Source organism: Impatiens glandulifera, chromosome 9, assembly GCF_907164915.1.
Source record: "Impatiens glandulifera chromosome 9, dImpGla2.1, whole genome shotgun sequence".
NCBI lineage: Eukaryota > Viridiplantae > Streptophyta > Magnoliopsida > Ericales > Balsaminaceae > Impatiens > Impatiens glandulifera.
In genome coordinates, this window is record NC_061870.1 from 24703793 (window position 1) to 24724526 (window position 20734).

The 20734-nt window shown below is 28.1% G+C and overlaps 2 protein-coding genes across 2 annotated transcripts; both read left to right on the forward strand.

Annotated features, from left to right (window-relative positions):
• Positions 1-9504: 9504 nt before the first annotated feature.
• LOC124915337 lies at positions 9505-10811 on the forward strand. Its single transcript, XM_047456034.1, has one exon. It carries the CDS (start codon positions 9700-9702, stop codon positions 10648-10650), a length of 951 nt encoding a protein of 316 aa, XP_047311990.1. The 5' UTR covers positions 9505-9699; the 3' UTR covers positions 10651-10811.
• A 6897-nt stretch (positions 10812-17708) lies between these two features.
• LOC124915480 (probable protein phosphatase 2C 63) lies at positions 17709-19953 on the forward strand. The gene is made up of 4 exons (XM_047456201.1): positions 17709-18139; positions 18318-18700; positions 19122-19358; positions 19439-19953. Exons 1-4 carry the CDS (start codon positions 17875-17877, stop codon positions 19691-19693), a joined length of 1140 nt encoding a protein of 379 aa, XP_047312157.1. The 5' UTR covers positions 17709-17874; the 3' UTR covers positions 19694-19953.
• The last annotated feature ends 781 nt before the right edge of the window (positions 19954-20734 follow it).

Sequence of the window (20734 nt, forward strand, 5' to 3'; positions counted from 1 at the left end):
ATGAACTACAAAGCACGTTGGTTGTACACGAGTAGAAATTCAAGCCATCGAAATGGAAGAAGATCAAGCCTTGAGAATGTCTGTTTCTGTTAATAGAAGAGGAAGAGGCAGAGGATGAATAGAGGAAGAGACGGAAGAGTAAGGGCATTTGACAAATCATGTATTGAATGTTTCAAGTGCAAGAAATTGGAACATTTTCAGATTGAATGTTCTGAGTGGGATAAAGTCAATTATGTTGCAGAGGATGATGAAGAAGAAGTCATACTCATTCCTAATGTTGAATTAGAGGTTACAACAGCAACTCCACCAAAATTAAAAGCAGAGCTCAAGAGTAATAAATGGTTTCTAAACTCAAGCTGCTCAAATCACATGTGTGGAGAACTACATTGGTTCACACACTTGGATACCAAGTTCAATCACTCTGTTAAAATGGGAAATGACATGAAAATTGTTATATTGGAAAAAGTAAGCATTCAAATTAAAGTGGATGTCATTAAACAATTGATTGAAGATGTTTACTATGCTCCGAAGGTGAAATGTAACATCTTAAGTATGTGTCAGCTACAACAAAAAGGTATAAGGTTGCTTATGCTAGACATGAATGCAAAATTCATCATCTGATAAGGGATTAATAATGACCACAAAGATGAGCTCAAATAGACTTTTTAAGATCAATGCTGAGAATATGACACTCAAAGAGAAAACCAAAGGAATAAAAAAACAGTCTCTACAACTGCATGTCTTCAAGTTGTTTCGAATGAGGAATCTCTGTTATGGCACTATAGAATGAGTCATCTTAATTATCAGAGTCTACAAAAAGATGCATTCTCAAAAGATAGTAGAAGGACTACCCTTAATCACCATTTCTAAAGACGCCTGCATACACTGCTTGATTGGAAAAAAACAGTCAAAGAAAAAATAAGTGGAGAGCCACAAGGAAGCTGCAATTAATTCACTCAGACCTTTGTGGTTCTATTACTCCAACCTCTAATGGAGGAAAAAGGTACCTATTAACTTTGATTGATGATTACATTAGAAAAATATTGGCATATTTTATATGTTAAAAATTTGATGTGTTTGAGAAATTTAAGAACTTCAAGTTCATGGTTGAAAATGAGAGTGAACTACCACTGACTTGTCTTTGTACCGATAGAGGTGGAGAATTTACCTCCAAAGAGTTCAACCAGTTTTGTGAGGAAAGAGAATTAAGAGGCAATTGACTACAACATTCACTTCTCAGAAAAATGGAGTTGTAGAAAGAAAAAACATGACAATCATTAACTTTATAAGGAGCATGTTGGCTAGTAGAGAAATGCCTAAAGAGTTTTGGGGAAAAGCAACTGACTGGTGTATATACCTATTGAACAGAAGTCACACTTCTACTATGCAGAAACTAACTCCAGAAGAAGTATGGAGCAACATAAAACCATTTGTAAGACATTTGAAAGTTTTTGGTTGCATAGCTCACACCTAAGTTCCTGTATAAAGAAGACATAAACTTGATGATAAGAGTCATATTTGCAGATTTCTTGGCATTAATAAAGAATTTAAGGCATATAAACTCTATGATCCATAGTTAAGAAAGGTCATTGTGAGCAAATATGTGATATTCGAAGAAAGAAAATGGTGGGACTGAAAAAAATAAATGTCTGAAGTTTATAATGGAGTAGTTTGGAAAAGTGGTGTGATTGAAGAAGAAAGTGAAACAGAAGAAGAATATGTTGTAGAAAATTAAGAGGAGCTTGAGTCTTCCAGTTCATCTTCGGAAGAAATAACAACAAACCAACATACTATTTTTAACCCCTTTTAAGAAATAACTGTAATCCAACCTACTCAACTTACTATTCAATCGTGAAGAATTAGAAGGGCCCCTGAATGGCACAAAGACTATGTATTTGATGAAGACTTATCAAAGAAAGAGGGATGGAGTGATGTGGCTTTATTTGTTATTCTTGATCCAGTCACTTATGAAAAATTTGCACTCAATGGCAAGTGGAAAGAAGCAATGAACCAAGAAATATCAGGCATTGAGAGAAATAATAATACATGGAAGCTAGTGAAGTTTCCAATTGGAACAAAAAGATAGAATGAAGTGGGTTTTTAAAACTATACTCAATGAGAATTGAGAAATTGATAAACATAAGGCCAAATTAGTTGTTAAGGGTATGCTCAAAAACAGGGCATTAACTATAACGAAGTATTTTGCTCTTTTAGTTTACTGTGATACTATTCGTGATCACTGGAATAGTTCCTCAACAAATGTGGAATCTCTATTAAATGGACATGAAGAGTGCATTTCTTAATGAAACTAGTTGAGGAAATATTTATTGACCAGCCGATAGGATCGTCGTTGGTCATTCTGCTTGATCCGTTCATTCGTCACTGTACTTTTGAAATGAAAGAAGACAAGGTATATGCACTTAATCCAAAAAAAAGTAAGAGTGGATTTTGCGCATCAATTCCTTGCGTCTCACTTTAAAAGACAGAGTGATTCTTTATATAAAAAATGTGAAGTCATATTCAATCTCGAAAGACCTCTGTCATTTCTTTCCCGTTCCCGCCCTAGGCCCACTCACCCCATCGAGAGAAGGGAAATAAGGCACTAAGGCGATGATCCCATAAAGGAAGGGGTCCAATATGTATGTGTTAAGCACCGCGCATTTAAGAAATAAAAGAGAGAAGCTCCCAAAGGATTTGAGAAAAAAAGGGAGGAGGAAAAAATTTATAAACTAGAAAAAGTTTTATATGGATTAAATCAAGCTCAAGGTCTTGGTTCAGCAGAATTGAAGCTTACTTCATAGAACATGCCTTTGAAAAGGGCTCATCTGAACCAAGTTTGTTTGTTAAAGTAATACATAAGTTAAAATAACAGATGATTGATGTCTTCAAAAAAGCTATGATGCAAGATTTTGAGATGACAAACCTTGGATTGATGATTCTTTTTCTGGGGGTTGAGGTAAAATAAGATAGCGGTGGAACTTTAATAAGCCAAAAAAAATATACATGTGAGATGTTGGAAAGATTTGGATTAACTGGTTGTAATCCTGTCCAAAATTCAATTTTTCATGGAGCTATATTTAATAAGAACGAAAGTGGAAATAAAGTTGATTCAACAAGATACAAACAAATGGTTGGTAGCCTGAGATATCTCAGTCATTAGACCAGAATTGATGTTTTCAGTTGGAATAGAATGTAAGTACATGGAGTCACCCACTGAATTGCATTTGAATCTTGTAAAAAAGATACTTATGTATATAAGTGGACTGTTGGATTGGGTGTACTATATGAAAAATGAAAACAAGGAGAACTTATTGGGTATACCGACAGTGACTACGCAGGAGATGTTAATGATCGTAGAAGCACATTTGGGTATGTTTTTATGATGGGAGGAGGAGTTGTAGCATGAACATCTAAAAAATAACCAATTTTTACACTTTCCTCTACTGAAGCTGAATTGGTGGCAGCCACTTCTACAGTATGTTGAATGCAATGGATATGAAGAATTTTGAAAAACTCTATTAGTCACAATCCAAATGCATTACAATTTTTTATTATAATATTTCCTCTATAAAATTGTCTAAAAATATTGTTTTGCGTGGAAGGAGCAAGCACATTGACACTTGTTATCACTTCATCATAGATTTATCTAATGAGAGTTTGATAAATCTTGTTCATTGTAGGACTCAAGAACAGTTAGTTAATATTATGACAAAGACTTGAAATTGGAGACTTTTGAAGATTTGAGAAGTTTGATGGGTGTCAATAAGTTAAACTAAAATACAATCTATTTTAAGGGAGGGATTTGTTAGAATTTCTTTGAAAATGTTTTTGATTACTATTTTATCGGAACAACCAGATTAAGAGAGGAGAGGGTAATGGTTTATCAAAAAAAATTTTTGCAAAGTTCAAGGGAAGGATTTGATTTTTGAATTGGTCGACTTTCTTGAATTGACTAGTCTCGTTAAAGCCTTAAGTTTATTTTCACAAAATGAAGTTTTAATCCATTTTTATATCTATTGAGGCTCTATTATTTTAAAAAAAATTGAATAAGACTATAATAATTTTTTTCACATTTTATGGAATTCGAAAATTCTCTTTAGGGGATGTTTGATCCTTTTATCTTATTTAACCTAACTTGCAATGTCCATACTTGTGCTACAAGTGCAAAAAAAATATGAGAAAAATTCCACAAGAATTCTTACATTAATTATTTCTGAAATTTTTGGTATACTAATCTTAATTTTTGGACACATTACAAACTTAAGCTATTTTTGACCTAAATTCATCATTTTTGGGTCTATATCTGACATCTTACCTACTAAATGTTACCATATAAATGCATTTTAAGAATTGAAATAATATATTTCCTTTTAATCTTAAACTATAACATAAGTAGAATCATTTAAATTCATATTTTTCTAAAATGATCGGAATGAGTTTACCATTAACATCTTCCCTCTTCTACCGCTAGTAGCCAATTTTAAATTTTAAAAGTGAAAAATAATAGATGTACTATTTCTAATTACAAGAAACTCCAAATGAAATTATATTTGAGAATGCATATTGCTTATTTTGGAGTAGAGACCATCATTTTGGACGGGAGTGTGGGCCACAACGCTGAGCCTCTTTCTCACACGTAATCAAGTACCGAACCCAAAATATTTTCTTTAAAATTTTTTATCTTAGTTTCTCGAGAAATAAGATAAGTGGTGACTCTTAAAACATTGTGAAACGTACGTCAATTTTGTTATTTTGTATTTTGATTTCTCATCTCAATTTTGTGAAGCAGCTCTTGAGTGAGTAGTTTTTTTACCTTGTTTTACTATATTCAAAATATAGGTAAGATATTCAAAATATAGAAGCGGGCACACAAGACCTCTAACCATTTATTTTGTCGAATCATTCTTCCACCTCAGCTGAAAGCGGTCACATGTTGTACTTGGGCAAAACACTGCAATGCTTCCGTCCTTTTCTCTGAATAATTAAAATATTATTTTTATTTGATACTATTTTAAATATTATAAAATTACATTTTTAAAATTATTATAAAATTACATTTTTAAAAATAATAAAATATAAAATATTTTTATAATTTAAAATATATTATAATATTAAAAACATTACAAGAATAATGCAAGTACAATAAAATAAATAAAATTTTAAAATTTTTGATAGTAAATAAATGAATACGTTTGAGAATTTTGAGGATACGGAAATAAATTATTTGAAAATGGAAATGGAAAATTGGAAGCTTGAGAATTGAAATTTGGATTTTGAAAGTTCAAAAATTTACTGGGATTCATTTTTTAAGATTGACTATATTTTTGTAAAAAAAATAAAATGTAGAATGAACAATTTTTACTCAATATTTATAGTTCTAAATTATATCCGTTATAAATAATTTATAACGGATATAATTTATAACGGATATAAAACATGTTAATATAATTAATAGAAAAATATATTTATTTATTTAAAATATATATTTATTAATTAAATATATAACTAAGAGTAATAATATATATACAACACCTTTATACAACACATTTATACAGTACATACTACCTACCTCATTTGGCAAGAAAAAGAATATGTGATGTATAAGGGTGCGTATATATCATTACTTTATAACTAATATTTCTATATTATAGAAAAATTTGGGAATGTGAAAAAATAGGGGGCCATGTATATTATATTATATAATAATTAATAAAGTCTGAGTTGGGCATGTCCGACATAGAGGGCGCTGCCCTCATTTTGCTTTTACACACAACGCAGAAAATTAACAAAAGCAATGACCGACCCTTTTACACGTTGTCTGATGCGGACACACGTCATGCGCTGCATATGCTCTAAGCTATTTTTGACCTAAATTCATCGTTTTTCTTACCTACTAAAGTTTACCGTATAAATGAATTTTAAGAATTGAAATAATATATTTCCTTTTAATCCTAGTCTATAACATAAGTAGAATCATTTAAATTCATATTTTTCTAAAAATGATCGGTATGAGTTTACCATAAACATCTTTCCTCTCCTACAACGAGTAGCTAATTTTAAATTTTAAAAGTGAAAAATAATAGATGTACTATTGCTAATTACAATAAACTCCAAATCAATTTATATTTGAGAATGCATATTGCTTGTTTCGGAGTATTGACCATCATTTTGGACGGGAGTGTGGACCACAACGTTGAGGCTCTTTATCACACGTAATCAAGTACCGAGCCCAAAATAATTTTTTAAAATTTTTTTATCTTAGTTTCTCGAGAAATAAGATAAGTGGTGATTCTTAAAACATTGTCAAACGTACGTTAATTTTGTTAATTTTAATTTCGATTCCTCGTATCAATTTTGTGAAGCAGCTCTCAAGTGAGTAGTTTTTTTACCTTGTTTTACTATATTCAAAATATAGGTAAGTCATGACAAAGTCTAATTAACAAATGATCGGCTTGAGTTTACTATTAACATCTTCCTTTTTCTATCGCTAGTCGCCAATTTTAAATTTTAAAAGTGAAAAATAATAAATGTACGATTGTTAATTACAACGAACTCCAAATGAATTTATATTTGATAATGTATGATTGCTATTTAATTTAACTGTTAGTGCATGGTAAGTTCTTACTAAAATGCTTAAGAGATTTGGTAAGTAAAAACTACAAAAATATATATATATATATATATATATATATATATATATATTTGTTTGTTACAGTTTTGGTTATTTTAAATTTCATATATATAACTCATCTCAAATGATAAGTGTCTGATCATTTGATTCTATTGATAAATGTACGAGATTTGATCCTTATTAAAATCATTTTAAAATGAAGTAATGAACTATAACTTCTCCAAATAAAATTATAATAAAAACAAAAACTTCATAATTTCTACTCTAAAATTAAATTAAACTTATAATAATTTTTTTAAAGAAAAATCATATATATATATATATATATATATATATATATATATATATATATATATATATATATATATATATATATATATATATATATATATTGTTACTAAACAAGGCTAGATCTGAGATTATTTTGGAATAATATGTTTTTCTTAATATTGTTTGCTAGAAAGTAAAAAAATAAAGTATATTATTTGAATTATTTTTATTAAATTATCAAAATATTCTCAATATTTTTAAATTTTAAAAAGAATAAAAATAAAAATAAATTATAAATGAAAAAAATCACCAGAAACAAGTCCTGGTTGTAGTTTCCAGGTGGTTCTACTTTTCATGACTATAATAATTATTATTATTATTATTGTGATAATTACTTTGAGTAAAAAGTGAGAACACCACCATGACATGGATCATGCTCAAAAAGTTGCTACAATCACTCTATACAAATAAATAAATAATCCAATTAATCTATATCATAGAGCCCAATAACTAGCTCATTTTAATTTTGAAAGGGTAATTCCCCCAATAATCTTGTGAGAAATTGCAGTTTCAAAATTAAATTTTGTTTCTTATGTTTAAAACTACAACCCTGGTAAATTTATTATATTTATTCCTTTCTCATTCAAAATATCATAAATTGAATAAATGGCATAAAATATGAGAAATAATGTTTACTTCCTAATTTTTATTTTTAAAATATGTGACTTCATAGGTTATTCACAAATAAATTTATGCCCCAATTATAATTTCAATGATTTAAATTAATAAATATTTGTATAAATAAATATAGTTGAATTTATGTGCATCATGAGTTTTTTTTTGCTTTCGATTTAAATTTCTAATAATAAAACAGATTCATAGTTTCCTTTATTCAAAAGTAAACCTAAAAGATATATGATATATGACAGTCAATATTCAATACTTATGAGTTATGATTAAAATTTGTTAATTATTAATTTTTCAATTTTGTATTTCTCCCTTCTTTATCATTATTTCAAAATCACAATATTATTTTACACTCATCCAAGTCAATAAAAATAAATCACTCCAAAATTAAATCGACCAATTAATTCCATCATGAAGGGTAAACAAATATCTATTTAAATTATTTATCCCGTCTCTTTAATTATTAACAAATAATATTTGATTCATTTCATTATCATTATAATTTAATAAGGAAAGTCATAACTCTGATATATTATATATTTTTGTTTTTCAAAATTCATGTCAACAAAAAAGAGAAAAATAATGTTTAATTGATTTCATTTTAAATAAAAACAAAAGTAACTGTGATATGAAAACATGACTTAATTACTATTATTGGATGGTTTATTTAACCACACCCAATAATCCATAACAACCGAAATTTTAGATAGAACATGACATATATCAATTGAGAATACCCCCATAACAAGATCAATAAATTGCCGACAAAGATTAAATAATCTGACATATGACAAAGATAACATTGTCTGACAATTTATAATAATATATTTCTTCATTCTTTACAATGAAAATGACAAAAAAATGTCTATCAAGTTACAGCTTAAATCTTTGAACATAACTTATTATTATTGTAGGTTGGTCGATCTGGATTTAATTTATTATAAAATTAAAAAATCAATCCAACATTTATTTTTTTCTCAACTAATAATACAAATAAATATTTTATTTTTTTAAATACATAAATAAATTCACTCTATGTATTGATATCAAAGGTGAAAAGAAGATGGATGCCTATGATCCCTAACTCTACTGTCATTCACAAGCTTTGCATGAGCTTCACAATTAAACTATTAAAAAATTGTATAAAAAAATTTAATTCAAATTTGAAAAAGAAAATTTGGATTTTTAATTAGATATTCAAATTAGGAAAACAACAAATCAGACAGCAAAATTTCAGCCAAATTTAATTAATCAATTGACAATCATTTCCACCATCCATAAATAGCTCCGGAAAATTGTATATTTATCCCCTGAAATCTTAGTAAAGTATCAAATAAGTCACTAAAGTTTTGAGATTACCATTTAATTTCTCAACTTGTACTATTATTTTATTACATATACAAATAATATAAACGGAATAAGATAACAGTTATTTGAAATCAATTACTTAAATCACAAAATTAATTAGCGTTTTATGTATTTATGTAAATAACGTCTAATTTAAATTTAAATTTAAAATATCAACAGATATATATAAAATCCAAAATGGTCCCCACAAAATTTGAATGAAAGATAAGAATTTTGGAAGGCCGGTTTCCTCATATACATACACTTGTTGTAGCCGTAGGTTAATTTTAAAGAGAGTATTTTTATAATTAGAAAATTAGGACTTGTTTTATAAAATTTAAATAAAAAAATATTATAATAAATCAGCCAACTAAAACTCAAATATATATCTATTTTTTTAAATAAAAAAAAAACCTTAAATAACCCAACATCATAATAGCTAGAAAAAAGTAATTTTTTTTAATAAATTATATTTTCAAAATATAATGTAAATCTAAATTCAAATGATGAGAAAAGAATATTTATGGGCCCACAAGCATATTGCAAAATAAGAAAGGAATAGTGTCCGTTTACTCTCTCTCTATTTCTTGTTCTTGTTTTTTTTTTTGTTTTTATGGTCTTTTTCAGGTCTGTCTGTTTATTCATTCACTCTTGGTATCCACTTGTCTCTCTTTCATTTCTCTCATTATTCAAATTCCTCTCTCCCTACTTACTACCTATATTATTACACTTTCATTACCAAACGTGAATCCAAAATCAAAGAAATGGGTAGAATCGCCATGGATGATAATGATGAAAATAGACTTCTTTCCTCCAACGAAGAAGAAGAAGATCAAGAAGAAGAAGCTTTGTCATTGAGCGATCTTCCCATCAACATTCAACCCGATTCAAAACAACCAGAAGCTGAACCTGGACTACCCATGATTCAATTACCGGAAGATGATTTCGATTTCGGGTCTGCCACAACAGAGCCAGAGATGTGTGCCGCCGACGATGTCTTCTTCAGGGGTCGTATTCTTCCTTTACGCCATTCCATTAGTTCCGACAGTGGGTTAACCCTTCTCCGAGCCGACAGCCGCAGGACACCACAGTTATCTAGATCGGGATCCATGGACCAATATAAGATAAGTCAGAAAAACACAATTATAAGAAGTAGTAGTATCAGAAGCCAATATTCATCATCCTGTAGTAGTAGCAGATCTAGCAGTACTAAAACCAATAACACAATACCGAAACCCCATAAACCTAAACCACCACCAAACCCATTCCAGCATTATTCAAACAGGAAACCAGTCCCGGGAAATTTAAACAGAGCATCGAGTTGTTCAAGATCATACATGGGTCAAGGTCAAATGATCAAGTCTAATAATAACAACAACAACATGTGGAGCATACTTCGATTGGGATTGGTGCGGACACCGACCATGGAACCGCTGGAGATAAAATTTCATGGCAACAACAATCGGATTAGTACTACCCAGATTCAGGGGAAGGAAAAGGAGAAGAAATTCCCGTATTTTGGCGGGTGCAAATGTTCTTCGGTGGAAACAGTTGTAGTACCATCATCTTCTTCGTGTAAAGGAACAAAGGAAAAGACAAAGAGAGACATGTCGAGACGTCATCGAACGTACGAATGGTTGAAGGAGCTATCTGTGGCAGATGATGATCATGATGATCATGAAGGAGAGAAGGGTAGGGGTAATCTGGGTAGCTAGGTTTGGATGTGAGAGAGACAGAGATAGCACGCCTGTTTCAAAAAAAATTGTTAAAAAAAAATGATTTTAAATTCAGCCTTTTTGTTCCTTCTTGTGCTATGTTTCTAATCATGTTCCCCTTCTTTTCATTATAACTAATCTTCCTTTCCTTATATTCTCACTTATGTACTAGAATCTATGTTTCTTGTTTGTGGTCCCAATTTTTATTATTATTTAAATTAGGAAGTCATATTCACTAGTGAAAATCCAATTCCACTAATTTACTCTCAAATTTAACATTTATATTATTATTCAAATGAGTTATTTGAATAAATTGATTTGAGTTACTAGTCATTTGGTTGGCATTGTTAAAGATGGAGTTGCAATTACAAATGTTTTGGTTGACATATCTTTGAAGTTAATAATGGGTATTTTTTTTAAATGTTCATTTATATTAAAATGATAAAAATTGTTTGAACACAACGAACAAAAGTATTACATGAAAAGAAAATAAGAAAATAAAAGAATAAAAAATATTACTAAATAGGTTATCGAGCTCGTAAGTTCTCGAGAAAAACGATTAACTCTCCGAGAATGAATGTAATAATTGTATTTATATTTAATTCTATTAATTTAACTATGAAGGTCACGTTGGGAGGTTCTTTTGGATGAGTATGGTCACCATATGATGGACGGAATTTTGGGGCTCTTGTTATGACTTGCTAGTCCCACTATATGAAAGTTGTTGCTTAAAGAAGAAGTTTGTGATATTAATGATTTTTGCTATCTATGGCGATTTAGGAAAAAGACAACACAATATGGTGCAACATTAATTTATCCAATTATTTTTTTAATATAGAAAATTAGCATTACTCTCTACTCTTATCATTACTACTATTATCATTACGACATATATTTCAACTTAAAGTGTTCTAAGTAGTAATCGAATTCATAATATTTGAGAACTACATTAGTGGGTTCGGGTTGACTTCATGCCCAACTTAAATTTTAAAAACTCGATGATTCACTGAATATTTTAACCAAACTTTTAAAGTTGGAGTATTCTAATATTAGTTGCAAATAAGACCATATTATTGGAGGGACACTTGAAATAAATTTGGTGAGTCTTTTCTCTTTTTCATTATTTACAATTTTTAATGAAGACTTCTTACCTAATGTTTGATATGGTACAAATTCAAACGTAAGAAGTTGTTTGCATTTCAATCGTATATGCATATGCAAATTTTAAAAATTGGAAGTTTTATATGATTGTTTACACATTATATAAAATCTATAACAAACACCACTAGAGAGTCTTGTTCGGTATTAATTTATTATAGTAAATCGGACGATTGAAATAATGTTGAGGGTGTGATTTTGAAAAAAATGGTATTTTTTATTTTTGTAAAATGATTTAAATGATATTAATATATAATAGTAAAATAAATTTTAATATTTTAGTAAATAAATGAAGTGATATGATTGACGAGAAAAATAATGAAATGATGTTTGATTAGGATTGTATTTTTATATAAAAAAAACAATTAAATATATTTATGTTATTTTCATAACAAATTTATATAATATTCACTTTAGAGAACTTAATTTGTTCTTGATTCATATTTGAATTATTTAAAAAAATTTGTTTGGTACGTGTTATAAAAAAAAATTGCTGAAAACATTTAAAATTATTAAGAAATTAATTAATTTGATTAATTAAAAGATATGTATAAGAATGATGATGAGTTATATATCAAGGTTCTTTGGTTAGGTTTGATGAATTTTGGAATGTTTGAGACTTCCAATATTTTCAAACCATAAATAAAAAAATTATTACATACTTCAAATTCTTAAATAATATAAAATTCTATAAACAACAACCTAAACATTATTTTAAACATTAAATTTCCAAAAAGAATTATATATGAATTCATATTTCTACATGAACAATATTACATACATATATATCAGAAGAAAATTATAACAAAATTAATTATAATGAGATTGTGGAATGATAATAACAGTGATGAATAATGATCATCATTCATCACTGTTATTATTGAAAATATATAGTTATCCCTTATATCATCCAAATTCAAATAAAAAATATTCTCAAGATTTATTTTAATTTTTCTATATATTTATGTCAATAAACTAAATCTATATTTGGTTGAGTTCAATTGAATTAATTGAATTGAATAAGGGATATAATTTTAAATTTTTTATAATTTTATTCAATGAAAAAAAAAGGTTAAACATAGGGTTAATAGATATAAATATAATATTCCTATACATTTAACTTAATTTTAAATATCTCTACATACATTATTTTATTTATTTTTGTTTGAAATTATTTTTTTATATTTTTTTGTTTGAAATAGTTCGAATCTTTCAACTGGTACAATGGTATAAGACTCGAAGTATAAACCATTCTTATTTTATGGTTGAAATTTAAATACTTTGGATAACTAATTTCAAGTCATCAATCGCCTAAGGTTCAAACTAGGTTGTATTTTTTAGATTTTGATTAAAAATTATTTTGACTAATAAACTGATTTCCTCTTTAAATAAAATTACATTTATTCTCACTCTCCATTCATTCTCACACTAAGGGATAGTCGTCATTTTGGTGTAAGTATTGTCTAGTCGGTCGATTCAACCATATTACGAATTTTGTATTACGATATCATATTTTATATCTCGAATGTCTATCATATTATTTACATTTTAATTATATAACTATCGTACATATTTATCTCCTTCAAAATCAATATTCTTTGGGCACAACATAATCACACAATATCTATAAAAAAAAATATGAGACATATAAGTAACAACCTTGTTGTCGTCTTAGTTGGTAACACCGTTATCTGAAAATGGAACATAATACATTCGTCGTCGTTTGAGAATTGAGTTGAAAAATCATCTCAAGACGAAAGTAGAAACTTTGACTGCAATAAGATTTAGAAAAATAAAAATGAATATACCACTTATAAGAAAATTGTGGGTCTATTTAAACACAAATTAACGGGGATTTATAACATTTTAAATGGTTTTATATATTTATATATGGTGTACATTTAAACAAAAATAAGTGTAGTAACGATGAATTTTAAATAAAATAAATGTAAAAAAATAATTTCAAACAAAAATAAATATATAAAGATCAATTTAAAACAAGATCGTGTACATACAAATATTTAAAACTTAGTTAAATTTACGCATTATAGTCTTAAATACACCGTTTACCTTAAAAAAAAATTAACAATATAAATTAAATGATAAGAGACTACATCTTGAGAAATTTTGAGTTTTAAAATAAATGTTTAATTTTTTTTATTTAAAATAAATTATTGAAAACAAAAAAGTATTTAAATTTAATAAGATTAAAATAAAATTATTTTAGTATTTTAATTGAAAAAAAAAAAAAGACTAATAGGTTGGTAGTATATCACAAGAATTATGATTTCAAATTTTCAAAACACTTGTATGAAATAGAGAATGAATTATTATATTTTATAATTTAAATAGTAGAAAAGAATCTACTTTTTATGAGTAAGCATACCGTAAGTCTATATAGAGACTAGAGTATAGACTATAAATATTTTGTTAATGGGCCCTAGAACTTTTGAAAGTACAATAAATCAGTCTCTAAACATTAAAACATGTATATTATCACCCTAAACTTTTCATGGTGAAACATCATTAGTAATAAACAACATTTCTTCTTCAATTTTGAACTAAAACACTAATTAACTTCGCTTTTGAAATTAATTATTAACGAAAGAAATCCAATTCAATCGATCCTACTAAAACTTATGGGTTGATTTGTATATTTTAAAAGTTAAGAGACTATTTTTTTGGTTGTAGATAAAATTGAGGGGCGGTTGAATTAAGAAAGAAAAAAAAAGGAAGTTAATCTTGCGGTGGGGGCACGGGAGAAATTTAAGGGTGGAGAAAGAATGAAGAAAAAGTAAAGGGTGTAAAATATATGAATTAAAAGTCAAGGGAATTGTGAAACTCATTATTAAAGTCATGTAAAGTTTGTGCTTTTTTGCTAACAAAAACAAGTTTGGTTTGATATATATATATATATATATATATTATTATTATTAATATATATATTATTATTATTATTTAATGCTTTTTCGTGACACACATAAAGAGAGAGACAAACACCACAACAGTTGCTATCTTCTGCATGCCTATGCTCTGCGGTGGTAAGGGAAACTAATTAATTACATTGATATTTGAATATAATTTATAAAATTAATAATTATATTTTAGAATTTTTAGAACATAAAATAATCTCTTAAAATAATTTAAGTGTCAAAATAATTTTTACAAGATTAAAAGTGAAATTTATGTAATAGATTATGGGTCCAACAATATTAAGAAAATGTTATATTTTTGTTTTTTTATCGGGGTTGTCCTTAAACGATTTTTATCATTTTTTTTTTATTAAAAATAGATAATTTAAAACCCTTAATTCAAAACTCATTACACCCTCATCTCCACATCATATTTATTTTACAAAATATTTTCAAATGACTTATCTTAAATATAAATTATAGTAAAAAAAATCTCAACTTTCAAAATTTAAAAATAAAGGAATCTAAGTCAAGGTGTGAATGTGTGATACAATCAATACATAATTTTACTAATTTTATTTGAACTCATGATCAAATAATAAATTAAGATATTGATCAAATTCATTGAAAATTAGTCGTGCTTATCCCACACGTCATAAGGAAAATGAAAGACATGTAGTTATTTAACTCATGAGGATGAATTAATGATAATATTAATTCTTGAGTTAATATAAATTAAATAACATATAAAGAGATTTTTTTATCAACTTTACACAAATTAGGAAGATCTTCGTGCGATGCACACGGATAAAAATATATTGTTACAACGTCCCGCATATTGTTACAACGTCCCGCATTCATCAAATTTAGTGTTGAATTTAAAATATAAAGTATTATTAGCCTAGTTGGTTAAAGAGTTGTACTTGTTTTTGTTAGGGTGTGAGTTAAAAACATACTTGTAGTATTTTTTATTTTATTTTTAACCATTTTAAGTTTGTGGGCGGGTCAACCCGTAATCCAACCCAAGTATTCATTTACTCTCACATATATATCCAAACTAATTACAGCTCTCGACCGGACAATCCGAAGACTTTCAAAATGAAGGATAATATTATATATATATATATATATATATATATATATATATATATATATATATATATATATATATTATTTTATCAAGTTTACAAAATTTAGAAAAAGATAAATACATGAGTTTGGTTCCAATTGAGACATTTTGAAATATATTTAAGAATTTGTTATTATTTAAATTAATATATGAAATAAAATTATTAATACTATTTGAAATTTATTATTTTTCATAGAGGAGACATCAATATTTAAAAAAAATGCTTAGTAGTAAGCTCCAATTCATGAAAATTAATTTTTAGTGTTTTTTCTTAAATAAATATAACTAAAAATAATTATTATTTACATGCATATTTTTTATGAAATATATGTTCATAATATTTATTTATTTATTTTAATGAAATACATCTTTTTAATCCAAAAGTAAGAGATAGTATTCTTAAAAGTTAAGCTTTTATTTTTTGTTATTTAAAGAACACAGCTTTATATATTCTATTTAGAACTAATTATAAAGTTTATAATAACAAAATTCAATAGAAATAAAACTATATAAAATTAGACTATATACTAATTAAAGATAAAATCAAATTTAACTAGTGACTAGTGAGGATGACAATTTGAATTTGTCTTGAGATTACATTTATTAGGACTTATAATTTAAAGAACGTTCTATACTTCTATAAATAACAACTTCATTATAGGTAAAACTCCAATCTCACATAGTTGATTAATATTATAATGTAGGGTGGAAAAACCAATAGAACTACAATAATTAATTAATAACATAGTACAAAACTCCAATATAAGGGATATTATGAGAATCAATATTTTTTACTTTTGTGCACGCAAACCCGTTAAATCAATTCCAATAGTGATATTTACAAGTAGGTGATGTGAAAATATAAAACATTATCATAAAAACCTATATCTAAAATAAAACAACCCACAAACTAAAAGCTAAACTTATATACAAATATATATATATATATAATTTCATGATTGAACCTGAACCATCTAAAATATTTAAATGATAAAAAATAAATAAATGGACCGCTCTTCTCTAAATCAGCGTTTTGTTGGGCTTGCCTTTGGATCTCACACTTCTTTAAAATTGAGTGAAAGGAAATACAAGGGGGATTAGGATTTTTAAAAAATTTAGAAGTAGAAAATAATAATGATTGGTAATGAATTTGAGAAAGTGATAATTATTTTTGGGAAAATTACTTAAAGGGTATTGATATATATAAATAAAATAAAAAATAATAATTTAAAATAAAGGGTATTTTAGTATTCTGGTTAATGATGTGATTATTGAAAAATTAATTTTGTTTGAATTTTTTCAAATAACTCAAAGAGAACAGGCCTAAGATTATTATTATTTATTTTGTACTTTTTTTTAAGGCTGATTTTAATATAAAAAAATATTACTTTATTCATCTCATTAACCACCCTACCAATTAATTAATTAAAATATTATTTATTTAAAAAATAAATAAATTATTTTATCATAACATATTAATATTTTTATATATATAAAAAAAAATCAACTTTTTACAATTATCACAAATCAGCATCATTTCCTATAAACAAATGAGAATTTGAGAGTACTTCAATCAGATTTGCCGAACAAGAATAAATTCACTCTCACTTATCACTCTTCTAAATAAATCAAAATTTAGTTAAACTATTAAATATCTAATACTGACATCATGTGAAATAATGTATCACATATCTTATATTATAATTTATATATTAAACTAAATGCTATTATTATATGTTTTGTTATTTTTAATGAATTAATTAAAAGTGATTAGGGTAAAACTTATAATGAATATACAAGTTAAGGAACAAGTTATTAATATTGCCTTAGAAAAAGATGGACCAAAATCTTGACTCAATTGAAACCGTGTAGCGTTCGTTTCTTCTTCTTCTTCTTCTTCCCCACCGTTTCTTCTTCGAACTGCGACCACTTCAAGTTCAAACTCCAACAAACACGCCATTTTTACTCTATATATTCATCTTCCAACCAAAAGACCGAACAAATTCTTACTAAGGATCATAGAGAATGTTACAGTCGTGTTACAGGCCACTTGAAGTCTGTTTTGGCGGTGGCGGTGGACGTGGAACCGATGATCTACTATGGCACATGGATTTGAAGCCTCACGCTTACGGTGACTATTCAATTGCGGTTGTTCAAGCAAATTCGTCACTTGAAGATCAGGGTCAAGTCTTTACTTCTCCTTCCGCCACCTATGTTGGTGTTTACGATGGCCATGGCGGTCCCGAAGCTTCTCGCTTTATCACTACCCATCTGTTCTCATACCTTCATAGTACTAATCTTCTTAAAACCCTACTATCTGTTTTCAATTTTGCTTTAGTATAGTATATTCTGGTAGACCTAATTAGTGTAGTGTATGCCTGCAATTTGATTATAATTTAAGGCTTGGATTGGATTGGATTGGATTTGATTGTTTATTGATTGCTTTGTATTGTTGTTTTGATCATTAGAGTATACATCAGAACATGGAGGATTGTCGGCAGCTGTGATAAGGAAGGCATTTGTTGCTACAGAAGAGGAGTTTTTGAGAATTGTAGAACAATCATGGAGAGTTAATCCTCAGATTGCTTCGGCTGGTTCTTGTTGTCTTGTTGGAGCCATTGCTAAAGATGTTTTGTATGTAGCCAATCTAGGTGACTCAAGAGTGGTGCTTGGTCGCAGATCAGAAGGAAGGAGAAGTAATCACTCCGTAGGGGTAGTGGCTGAACGTTTAACGAGGGATCATAATGTTGCGGTTGAGGAAGTAAGGAAGGAAGTAGAAGCACTTCATCCTGATGATTCTCATATAGTGATGTACACTCATGGAGTTTGGCGAATCAAGGGGATAATTCAGGTGATGATTGGTTATTGGTTATGCTTCTGATTTTTGAATTAGGAAATTCATGCTTTGAAAGTTCTAACCCTGTGCTCAACCATTCAGCCTAATTACATAGAGGCTAAGGTCTCACGTTCGATTTCATTTTGATTGAGGTGGAAGGTTATCGAGGCTGCATGTTGTGTTAGACTCTCTAAGAAAAGGAATCCTGGTCTCCAAGAGAATAAGAAACTTTAACCTAGGATGTTGTGCTATCCCATTACAATTCTAGGAAAAAACCCTGATCTGAAAGAATGAAAAACAATTTAGCCTAATAACATTAGCCAGTTATAACAACTGCAATATATATGCTCAATGCAGTTAAACTCTATCTCCTTTAATATTCATCAAGTAGTTGAGCTCACTAATATGTATAATAATATGTGTTTTGATGCTCTAGGTATCAAGGTCAATTGGAGATGTCTACTTGAAGAAGCCCGAGCTTAGCAGGGATCCTCATTTCTGGCAAATTGGTTTACCTATTTACCTAAAAAAGCCTGTGCTTTCATCAGAGCCATCGATATTGTCTAGAAAGCTTAGGCCACAAGATGCTTTCCTGATATTTGCGTCTGATGGCCTGTGGGAGCAACTCAGTGATCAAGTGGCTGTTGAAATTGTCATGAAAAACCCGAGAGTTGTAAGTCCATTTTCTTCACTTGCCATCTTAGCTTGTTTTTGTACTTGAGAGTTTTAAATTAATGTTTGTGGGTTATAAAGGGAATTGCAAAGCGATTGGTTAGAGCTGCGATTGAGGAGGCGGCGAAGAAGAGGGAAATGAGTTACGAAGAAATAATGAGAATTGAGAAGGGAAGAAGGCGGAATTACCATGACGATATAACCGTGATTGTGCTATATCTAGATCAAAGAAGCCCTACCGGAGAAGGCGCAACCGATTGTACTAGCTTACCAGTTGATATTTTCTCCCTTCATACAGATGAAGCAGACAATACCCCTCTGTTTTCTTCTCATTAAGCAGTTTATTACATTTTTGTTACCTGAGTTTGCTTGTTTGTATATATAAAAATGATGTATGTTTCTATAAAGCAACACTTAAAATGAAAATTTTCCAATAAATTACTGTGAAGAGGAAGAGAAGTTACATACATACATATATGGTATCAAATTTCTATTGTGAAATGTTATATGTTAAAAATTATTTGTTTTATTTTTGTTCTGAAATTTGGATTTTGGACATGTCAATCTGAATGAGATATGTACGATGTTTTTTTGTCTCCATGTTAGGTGGTGGTGACTTGAAGATCAGGTCCCCACCAATTTTAAATCACATATATATGCAAGATATTTATATGATTTATTTTTTTCATTTTTTTTGTTACATGCATAAAAATAGTCATAAAATTCTAATATTGATATATTTTAATATATATCCTCAAAATCAATATAATAATATATATTTTTTACTTTTTTAAAATAGAGTTTATTCTCAGCTTATTTGACGGGTTTTAAAGTAATTACTTATTGAATTGACTCAATTTTTTTTTGATAAATTCATACTGGGTGGTCTTTACGTCGGTAACAAATGCTTTTTTCTTTCAAATTGAATATATATTATTATAGAATGGACAAAATAATCAAAGAATACACCCCACACGTGATCGATGAGGACCATTTGACAAATTGTAATTAATGAGTCAATAAATACTTACAATTTAATACTGCATCTTCTCAACCAAGTATAATTAATGAATAAACTTGTATATTGTGTTGTGATAAATAAATATCTAAGTTGTCCACCTGAAGAAAAGATCTAGAAACGTTGATGTGAAATGACTGGTTACAAACATCCTAAATCATTTTATAGGTGAAATCAATTCCAATTTTCCGATAACAATTATTTATAAAAATAAGAGAAATATATATTAAGGAAGAAAAATGATTTTGAGCAAGTTTCAGGAGCGACTTGTACATCGAAAGTGACATCGCTGTTATACGAAAGTGACTTCGCTGTTATATACAAGAGTCCTCGTTGTTATACAAAAGGGACGAGGTTTC